This window comes from Varanus komodoensis, unplaced genomic scaffold (assembly GCF_004798865.1).
Source record: "Varanus komodoensis strain SLA01 unplaced genomic scaffold, ASM479886v1 scaffold64, whole genome shotgun sequence".
Taxonomy (NCBI): Eukaryota; Metazoa; Chordata; class Lepidosauria; order Squamata; family Varanidae; genus Varanus; species Varanus komodoensis.
The window spans coordinates 4,166,060-4,176,292 of NW_025336273.1; the positions used below are offsets into that span (position 1 = coordinate 4,166,060).

The window sequence follows — 10,233 nt, forward strand, 5'->3', positions numbered from 1 at the left end:
TTGCTGGGCCGCGATCCCCACCGGCCCTCGTGGCTGGCCGGCCCTTTGCGGGCTCGTGGGAGCCGCAGCCAGCAGCCCCCCCTGCTCAGCCCAGACGGCCACCCGGAGCCCTCGTGGCCCTGGGACGCTGGCAGCAATGGCGGGCGCAAGGCTGGCCGCCCCCAGGCGCAGCTGGGGGGCTGCGGCGAGCACAGGAGGGTCCCCGCTGCCCAGCACGGCCGGCGGCACGCGGTGCGCTCTTCCCTGCGGCTGGGACAGACGCGCCGGAGCGCCACGCCGGCTTCCCTTGACCGCGAGCGGAGCGGCACCCGGAATGTGGGGCGCAGCCCCCCACCGCGCGCACAGAGCGGATCTCAGTGCGCAGGGCTGGCCCACCGCGGCCGGTCTGTCCGGCAGGAGTCCGCGGTCCTGGTGCAGTTGGGGCCCCGCCGCCGTCAGCTGTCCCCGTTGATGGTGGCCGCGTCGGGGGCCAGGAGGCGCTCTGCGTCGGGCCCCGTGCCCGCGGCCCCGTCCGGCGCCTGGCGGCAGGGCAGGCGTGCGAGGAGCAGCCGGTGCAGCCCGTTGTACAGGGCAGCGCCCACGAGGAGGATGAGGAAGCCGAGGATCTGCAGGGCGTGGAAGACCTCCCAGCCAACGGCGAGGCTGACCGCCCAGACGACCACGGTGCGCAGGCTGTCCAGCACCATCCGGGTGGTGGCGCTGATCTCCTTGGTGACGCTGATGCCCGCGAAGTTGAAGAAGGCGATGCTGCTGATGTTGCCCAGCAGAGCCACGGCGATGAGCGGCAGGTGCCCGACCTGGCAGAAGGCGTCCAGCGCGTCCTCCAGGGCCCGCCGGGGGTTGCCGCTGAAGCTGCCCCCGGGGATGTAGTACATGGGGACCAGGAGCACAGAGAGGACAACGAAGCCGAAGAACCCTGTGCGGGGGGGGGGGGGGGGGGGGACACGGTGCTCAGGGGGGCCAAGCAGCCGAGCCGCCCGGGGCTCTCCTCTCCGGCGGCACCGAATGCCACCGCTGCCGAACTCTGCCCCGGGCAACGAGCCCTCCCCTGCTCTGCCCCGACCCCCACCCGCTGGCTGCAAGGGGCGCCCCCGTGGTCCCCACTGCGCGGCCTCCCACTCCGCTTCACCACCCTTTTGCACAGGCAGAAGGGTCCCCGGCCTCGCTTCAGAAAGCCGCCTCCGCAGCCGCTCGGGTGCCGGGCTGGGTGCCACCGAGGGACAGGGAGGAGCCGCCGGGTCCTCCGGACTTCGGTGCGCAGGAGCCCTTGCCCGCATGGGCCCCGGAGGCCTGCTTCCTGCCCTGGAGGGCCGAGCGGACGGCCTGCCCGTCCTCTTGCCGCTCACCTTCCGTGCCCACAGCTTGCAGCGGGTGGACGTCGTGCTTGTAGACAAACTTCTCCTCCAGCACCATCTGGATGGCGACGATCACCTGGGCCATGATGATGAGCAGGTCTCCTGCGGGGGGAAGAGCGCATGAGCCGCCCGGCCGCCCGCCCCCTCGGCCAGGCCCTGCCGCCTGCCGGGAAAGGGGGCGCCCGCCGGAGCCTGCCGTGCTGGGATCTGCCGGCCGGCCGGGTGGGGGGCACTTCCTTTCCTTTCCTTCCCTCCCCTCCCCGACATCTCAGCCTCGTCTTGCGGTCGCTTGTCATGTGGGGGCCGGATGCTGCAGTGGGTAAGAGTACTGGGCTCGGGACTGGTCCCCACTCATCCAGGAAGGCCCTGGGCGACCTGGGCCAGCCACTGCTGCTCCGGCTAGCCTACCTCACAGGCTTGTTGCAATGAGGATAAAGCAATTCCCTACTCGATTTCCTGTACCGCCCAACGGCTGACGCTCTCTGGGCAGCTCCCAGCACCACATTAAAAGGCAGTTTAAAATGCAGACGACTGTATAAAACCCCATTAAAAGGCTCTCGTACAAAACCGAAACCACAGCAGAGTCACAATCACTTAAATCTTAGGACCTGTTTAAGCAACTAACAAGGTCTGGGCAAAGTGATTCAGTGCTTTGTGGGAGGACCGTCTGGACCTGGTACGGCTGGTGCCAGGCAGGCCTCGGGGGGACCCTGTGCCACACGTTGGGCACCCCACTGAAAGGCCCCCTTCCCTGACAAGGCGAGGAAACTTGGTAAGGCACTTGGGTTCCTTGCAAGAGCAAGAAAGGGGCACATGCGTAAAAACGAAATTCAGTGATTGCTGCTTTTCCTCTTTTAAGCTCCTTTGGCCGTACTTTGGCTAACCTGCCTAGGAAAGGCCGGCCGAACAGCTGCCGCAGCCGGAGGCGCTGGACTCTGTACTGGGGAGAAACTCTCTGGAGCTGCTGCCCACCCCCTTCCCCGGGAAGCCCCGATGCAGACGCCCGTGGGTGAGCCAAGGCCCCACAGATCCCCCGGGGTGCTCCGCTGGAGGGGCCGCCAACGTGCCCCATCAGCACGTGGTGAAGACGCGACCTGGGGACAACCGCCCCCGGAAACCGAAACCTGCCCGGCGCACGTGCTTCAAGCCCCCGCGTTTCGCATCCCTCTGCAGAGCAAGAGAACCCCGGAATGCGACTGCCTCCTGCTTCCTGAGCACCGTCCCACCGACTCACTGACTGGGCACATTTCTGGCCCACTCCGGATCTAATGTTCTCTGGCCAGATTATGACCAGTTGAGAAATGCAGGCCTTTTAACCCAAAGTCAAAAACACAGAATCATAGGATAGTAGAGTAGGAAGGTGCCCTGAAGGCCATCAAGTCCACCCCCTGCTGGTGCAGGATACCAGTTCACACCATCCCACTCAGAGGGCTGCCCAGTTTCTTTCCGAATGTCCCCGGTGTGGGAGGAAAGCTGTGGCAAATCTAGACAGCATACTAGAAAGCAGAGACATCACCCTGCCGGCAAAAGTGCGTATAGTCAAGGCTATGGTTTTCCCAGTTGCAATGTATGGCTGTGAAAGTCGGACCAAAAGGAAGGCTGAGCACCGAAGGATTGGGGCCTTTGGATTGTGGTGCTGGAGGAGACTCCTGCGAGTCCCTTGGACCGCAAGGCGATCCAACCGGTCAGTCCTAGAGGAGATCAGCCCTGACTGCTCTTTAGAAGGCCAGATGCTGAAGATGAAACTCAATACTTTGGCCACCTAGTGGGAAGGAAGGACTCCCTGGAGAAGAGCCTGATGCTGGGAACGATTGAGGGCAAAAGAAGGAGGGGACGGCAGAGGATGAGGTGGCTGGATGGGGTCACTGGGGCAGTTGGCGTGGGCTCAGGTGGACTCCGGGGGATGGTGGAGGACAGGAGGGCCTGGAGGAGTGTTGTCCATGGGGTTGCGATGGGCCAGACATGACTTCGCAACTAACAACAACAAAGTGTGGGAGAGCCCCCCACCCCTCCAGGCAGCTGGTCCCATGGTTGTGTTGCTCCGACAGTGAGGAAGCTTTTCCTGATGTCCAGCCTGAATCTGGGTTGTTGCAACTTGAAATGATTATTCCGTGTCCTGCACTCCGGCATCAGCAAGGAGAGATCCTGACCTTCCTCTTTGGGGCAGCCTTGGAGGGACTTCTAGAGGGATCTCATGTGCCCCCTCAGCCTTCCCTTCTCGAGGCTGAACATGCCCAGTTCCCTCAGTCTCTCCTCACAGGGCAGCGTTTCCAAACCCCGGATCATTTCTGTTGCCCTCCTCTGCACCCTTTCTAATCTACCTGCATATTCCTTAAATCTTGGTGCCCAGAACTGGACTCAGGACTCCAGGTGAGGTCTGACTAGTGAGGAGTATAGAGGAACTGCTACTTCTCATGGTTTGGAAGTAATGCTTCTGTCAATGCATCCCAAAATAGCGTTTGCCCTTTTGGAGGCTGCATCGCACTGTTGGCTTATGCTTAGCCTCTTGTCCACAATTCCTCCGAGGTCTTTTTCTTTTTCAGTTCTGCTGAGCCACGTATTCCCCATCTTGTATCAACGCAGACATAAAACATATTACAAATATTTCAAAGAATAAGATGCAACATGACAAACAAGAACCAGCACAAGGGATCTAAAATGCCTGGAAGAAAAGAACACTCTTTGCCTGGCATCAGAGAAACAGAGCCAGAAGGGGCCTCCTGGGCCATCTAGTCTGACCCCCGGTACCATCTGGCTCCGCTCATGACATGCCTGCCATCAAAAGGCGAAGCAACCCCAACAAGGGCCGGCGCCTGGTGAACCTCTCGGGAATCCTGAGCGGGGAGGCCTCTTCTGGCTCCTCGGGTGAGGGGACCTTGGACTGGAGCAGGGGGGAGGGGGGGGCGCCTGGTCCTGCGGACGGCCTGCCCTTCACCTCACGCACACGGCTCCCGCTTGCGCCCCGTACCTGTGATGACCTCGCTGAGCTTCCGCTGCTCGTTGTTGCTGCTCAGGTCAGCGAGCCCGACCACCACCAGCCCCGCGATGGTGATGGCGATGCCCAGCCACTGGCTCACGGCCAGCTTGCGCCCCAGGAAGGCCACCGAGAGCAGCCCCGTGAAGACGATCACCGCGCCCCGCAGCATCTGGAAGCTCGACGCGCTGGTCATGTTCAGAGCTGGAACAGAAAAGGCCGGGGGGCGGCCAGGAGGCCGAGCTCAGCCCGAGGGGTGTGGGGGGGGGGGCGCCTGGCCCAGGCCGGCAACGTGCGGCATGTGCCCCCGGAGGGAACCCCAAGATGGCCGCAGTCGCAGAGCGAGCGGATTTCTAGGCCTCCTGGCGGAGTGGGGAAAGCTCCAGCGTCAGGAAAGGATCGCTGGGAGAGACCTCGCAGCCCCGGAAAGCCCCCCCGCCCCCTCCGGCTTCGGGGGGCCGAGGCTCGTGTGGCACTTCCTAAGGCCGAACAGCGGCACAGCGTGGGGAATGCGGGCTTTTAGGGGTTCATGTGCCGCCTTTGTGGGCAGAAACCCCCCCGAGGATTTGCGAATGGGGCAGCATGCAAGTGCTCCAAACAAACAAACAAAGGCAGTCACTAAAAAGCACATGTTCAAAAGTAAAAGAACCAGAAATAGAATTAGCGGCTGCCATGGAAACGCGGCAGTGGCAGACGAGTGCCAGCCAGCCCGTTCAAGCAGCCCGGCGCCCCCCCCGGGACCCCGGGGCAGGGGGCGCGCTTCACGTCGGTCCCGGGCTCTGGGACAGGACGGGCGACGCGAGCCAAGCGCCCGGCAGGATGGCCAGACGGCTCGGTGCCCAACGGCTCTGCTCGCGAAAAGGAAGCCGGAGCGCCCGAGCGCCGCGCGTGGGGGGTGGCCCCGTCCACGCGGGGGGCTCCTCGTCCCCGGCAAGGCCCCCCCCCCCGCAGGCGGAGGCGGCCAGCACTCACCCACGTACATGAGGCTGGTCCCGGTCATGTCGCACAGCGCCGGAGGCAGGAAGAGCAGCGGGCTGAAGGCGCGGGGGGCGGCCATGGTGGGCTCCGGCCGGCGGCGGTCGCAGCAGAGGAGGAGGTGGAAGACGAGCAGGCAGGAGAACTCGCCGAGGAACATGCCCACGGCCTGGAAGGCAACCCAGGCGGGGCTCATCTCACGAGGCGCCCCATCGCCGCGCCCCGTGGTTTTTCTCCGCGAGGAGCCAAGCCGGCTTCCAGGCCCGCCTCCGGCTCGCCCCGTCCTCACAACCGCCCTGTGCGCTGGGGTGGGAACGTGGGCGCTGGCAGAGGGCAAGGGAGGCGGCCACCTCCCTCCTGGCCCGAGGGAAGCGGGACAAGCACCGGCCTGGATTGGCCCCGGGTCCTCAGCAGCCCGATCCACACACCTCCCTGGCCCCCCGAGCTCAGAATTCATGGCCACGCCAGTGCCGTTCTCCCAAAACACCCCAGGGCTGCCGGCAGAGGAGACGCAAAGGGAAATTTTCGGCACAAGTCTGCTGAGGGGACAGGAAGTTCTGTGCTCTTCAGACGTGCCCGTCTCCCCTCCTGCCCAGTCTATTCTTTCCTGCCGGTCAATGCTCAGAATCTAAGATGCTACGCTGCATCTGCAGAGCCAAAGAAAGCATCCGGAGCAGGTTTCCTGCTTCATTCAAGCTGGGTATCTGAAGCATTTTGCAAGTGAAGCGAACCTCATGCTACACCGCAAAACCCCCCAAAACGGGGAGTCGCCAGTGTCAACCTGAACAGCAGCGCCAGTCTGAGGGAATGGGGCTGCGGGGCATCCCGGGAAGATGCCTCCTGGCCTAGGTGGGGAAGGCGCTCGAGGTGGCCCAGGGGCAGACGAGGTTACCTGGAGGAACGGGTGCTGGAAGCTGTGCTTGGCGGAACCGTGGCACCCTGGAGCGCTCAGTTTGTCTGCCCACCTGAAAGGAAAGGGGGCGCCCGTCAGCGCAGCCACACCTTGGGGTCCTGCGGCACCCCCAGACCCACAAGGGCCGTGAGGCTCTACCCAGCGCAGAGCCCAGCGTCCTCAGCGCCTGGGCACACGCCGGGGTGGCTTCGCACTCCAGCGGCTGGCCTGGCTGCCAACCCGTCCCAGGAGTCCCTCCGCTTCTCTCCACTGAAGGCCGTTGATTAAATTGCTGGCTTTGTTTCTTTGATCCATTTCTATACAGCCAGTAGCCCAGGCAACCTTGACCAAGAACCAAGGTTAATTCGGAACCAAATGCAATTACAAAGGAGCCCCGGCCTCCAGCGCTTTCCAGGCTGCTCATTCTCTTTCGCTGTGGTGACGTGTTCTCGGCGCTTGCTGTACTCTTCCGTGGGTGAACGTCGTCATTGCTTTCTAAGCAAACATCTAATTTTTTCAAACCCCGGCCAGCATCCCTGAAGGTAGGCCAGTGCAGTTATTCTGTTTGTGCAGGGCCAGCAGTGGCTGAAACTTGGCGGCTTTCGTAAGTCCCCTAAAAGAATCAGGATTAGAACCCAGGACCTCCTGAAGTTCCTCTCTGCCCTTCCGTGGAGAAAGCTGGGAGGCCCGCAGCCTGCCCAGCAGCCGCTGCCTCGTGGCCCCTCTTGGAAACAGGAGGTCCTGAGCGGGACGTCCTCCGCCTGGACTTGCCTGCAGCCCGGCACAGACGGACCCAAGCCGAGCCTCTCCGCCCGCTTCCTGGAACCCGAGACCTTACTCTGACAGAAGGCACAGCATCTCCTACAGATCGGATGTCGCGAGATGCTCGTCCTGTTGCCAGAGCTGACATTTTGAGAGACAGGGTGCTACTCTGCGTAGCGAGACGGATGCCTAAAGCCTTTCCAGCTGCACTCGGCCATCCCGTCTTGGCTGGATGCTTCCAGCAAATCTCCCTGCACAAGGCAGAGAGAGAGAGGACGCTACCCGATACCTGGCGCGGTGGGGGGCCGACACCTGCTCGCTCTTCTGGAGCTACAGCCCTGCACAGGCCAGGAGCGGCAGGTACGGGGTGGGGGGGCGTGAATAGGATTTGGTAGGAAAAGAGATCTTCCTCGGAACCTGTGAAGGACCAGTCTGCAGTGGGACAAAACCCATAAATGGAGAGGAAATGACTTACCTGCCTTGTACCTGACAGATAAACAGTGTGACAGACTTTGAACTGAAAGGTGGGGAAGCAGCACCTGAAAAACGCTGCAGAGCTGCTCAGGGGCAAGATCGGGTGGGACCAAGAGAGGGCCCCCAGGCGAACTGGTCCGGGGCCGAGGGGCCTCCCAGACGGCCAGGCCTGCTGCGACCGGAGAGGCAAGGCGCTCGTCATGGGGGGGGTGCAGTGGGGCAGGCGCAGGGCCAGGAAAGGGGTGCGGTTGAGGACAAGGCGCAACGCAGGCGCACCCGGCGGAGGACGCCGCTCGAGGCCGGAAGGCTGGCACTACCCAGGCTCCTGGGGCAAATGCCGGCTGGGGGGAGGCAGAACAACCTGGGTGTGGAGCGGGGGGCTTGGCGCTCCTTTTTCATGAGACTCGTGCAAGCCCATTAATTGTCATGAGGTCAATTCAGGAGGAAGGAAAGAGCCACTCACCCAGGCGAAGCGGTTTAAAATACGTGCATAGAGCAGTTCACCTTTTAAATTTCTCTGCATCCCCCGTACAAAATTCCAGGACCCGGGAAAGAGGATGCCCCAGGTTCCAACCTGCTTTCCACACATGCAAGGGTTTTTTTGGGGGGGGGGGGATTGGGAGCTGCTGCAGGCTGAGCCAGGCCCTTGGTCCATCCGGGGCAGTACTGTTGCCCCTGAGGGGCAACCGCACGTCCTCTTGGTGGCTCCAGGCAGGGTCCCCCTCTGACTTCACCTGGAGAGGCTGCTGCAGATGAGGGCGGGGCCTGCGGGGACTTGTGGCTCCTCCCCATTGCACAAGGCTCCACCCACTGCCTGAGGTGGTACAGCCCAGACAGGCTGAGGACTACACCATGCCGTAGCAAGATCTGACCGGACTCTGCTTCCGGGAAGGCCCTCAAAAGCACTGCCCGCTCACACGGCTGCTCTGCCAGCTCAGCACAACGGCCTAAAGCCCTGAGTCACTGGAGTGGAGACAGCAGAATCTGGCCCACGAGCATCTCCCCGAAAAGCCCCTGACAGAGCAGTCTTCAGGATGCTGGCTGAGTCAGCCCCAGATCTTGCAAGAGGCAGCCTGCAGGACGCAAGGCCTCACTGAGGAAAGCGGCAGGCATCTGGCGTGCCGAAAGCATCTCAGAGCTCCACACCGGACCGCCAGCCGCCCCTTCAGCTGCCGGCTCCTCCATCTTGAGCCCCTCTGCAGCAAGCAAACGCCACTCGGAAACGCAAACCGAGCGCCAGCCGGACAGTGAAGGGCCACGGAAACCAGCCAGGAGCCCTCATGGCCACCAGGCTGACCTGGCAGGGAAGAGTCCAGAGCCGGCGCCAACTTCCTCCAGGGGCCTCCAAAGGAAGGATGGAACGTGCCCCCCACCCCAGGCTGACGGGAGCGCCAGCGGCTTCTGGAGGGCCACATATTCTCCACCCGGGTGGAGACCAGAAATGTGGGAGCAGCCAAAGGGCGGCCGATGCGTGAGGGCTCTCCCGCCGGCTCCGTCCGATAGCGAAGGGCATCGCTGGCCAGGGAAGGCTGGGAACCGTGGGGTTTCGCCCCACCTGTGCTTGCCCAGGGCTGCACCCTAACCAGTCCTTACTTGACTTGTCAGGGATGGTACAAACGCCCCGTTAAAATGGCACACATTCAGGCAGCAGGGCCCGACGGGCACCTGAGCAGGCGTTTAGTCCGAGTGTTGACCGAGTGTTGGCAGGCGCCTCTCCTGGGTGTTTTAAACTATTTGAACCATTCGATACTTGAATCGTTGGATTTTTAAAATAATGTTCACTTAAGCGTTCTTTTGCCCTTGCCGTTTGATTTTATTCTTGTAAACCCCTCCAAGGGCATTTGTACCATACAAAACCCGAACAAGCTGCGAAATAAAATGGAGTTTTGGGGCACAGCCACGGTGCCAAGAGAAAGCGGGGCGTGAGGTGGGAAAGTGGCAGCACCCTGGGCCTCTGGCGATGTCTGACCAAGCTCCAGAACAGCAGGTGTGATGCAACGGCTGAGCAGACAGAGATCAGCCAGAGATCGGGATGGTCAAGGGTTGCCTTGGTCTTAAGACCGGGGCGGAGAGCAGACGCTACCCTTTTCCCATATTTAATCAGAAGCGGAGGCGCAAGGGAGGGACAGAAGGGGGGAGAGACAGCGGCTTACCCTTCCTAGGCCGAATATCCCCCAAATATCCAGGGGTCCATGTCCCCGCCATCCCACCCCACTGCTCACCGCTGAGGGGGAAGGGCAGAGACCGCCAGCGCCCCCTCTCCCCGCCCCCGGGCTCAAGGCCCCTACAGAGCCACGCAAAAGCCCCCTCCCCGCCCAGGCGCGCACTCCCTGCCTCTAGCCAAGGGGGCTCCGGCCCTCCAGAGCAGGGGGCCCAAAGACCCCCTGGCCGTGGAGGGAGCACAGCGGGAGGCGCCTGGCGGGGCCACCGGCGCCGGGAGGACCGAGGCGGGCCATTCGCTCCAGCGGGACGGGGGCGGCTGCGCGCAGCACCCCGGAGGCGGGGGGGGCTCCCCGCTTGACGGCGCCCCCCTCCCCGCGGCTCGGAAGCGGCGCGCCGGGGTGATGGGCCAGGCCCGGTTCTGGCACAAGACGGGGCGCGGCCCCCAGACGCCTGCGGGCGCAGAAGGCTCGCGGGTTGCCCCGATGCGCCCCTGCCCAGGCCGGGCCGGGCCGGGCCGGGCCGACGCCGCGGAGCTCCGCCTGCGTCCCCGGGCGGCTCCCGAGCCGGCAGCGCCACGCGAAGGGCCCCTCGCTCGCGGCCGCCCCGCAGCGGCCTCCCGGGCGGGCCGGGGGCCACGC

General features: G+C 63.4%; 1 protein-coding gene across 1 annotated transcript; it reads right to left on the reverse strand.

Moving 5' to 3' along the window:
• Positions 1-431: 431 nt before the first annotated feature.
• SLC35F6 (solute carrier family 35 member F6) lies at positions 432-7,121 on the reverse strand. Its single transcript, XM_044450366.1, has 6 exons — positions 6,839-7,121; positions 6,197-6,269; positions 5,302-5,473; positions 4,324-4,533; positions 1,347-1,457; positions 432-916 (listed from the first exon to the last, which is right to left on the reverse strand). Exons 3-6 carry the CDS (start codon positions 5,462-5,464, stop codon positions 435-437), a joined length of 966 nt encoding a protein of 321 aa, XP_044306301.1. The 5' UTR covers positions 5,465-5,473; positions 6,197-6,269; positions 6,839-7,121; the 3' UTR covers positions 432-434.
• Between the last annotated feature and the right edge of the window lie 3,112 nt (positions 7,122-10,233).

Coding starts and splice junctions, on each gene's coding strand:
- SLC35F6 (XM_044450366.1), bottom strand. CDS start 5,464: ATGTTCCTCGGCGAGTTCTCCTGCCTGCTCGTCTTCCACCTCCTCCTC. Junction 4,534..5,301: donor GACCAGCCTCATGTACGTGG/GTGAGTGCTGGC, acceptor TTTCTGTTCCAG/CTCTGAACATGACCAGCGCG. Junction 917..1,346: donor GCAAGCTGTGGGCACGGAAG/GTGAGCGGCAAG, acceptor CCCCCCGCACAG/GGTTCTTCGGCTTCGTTGTC.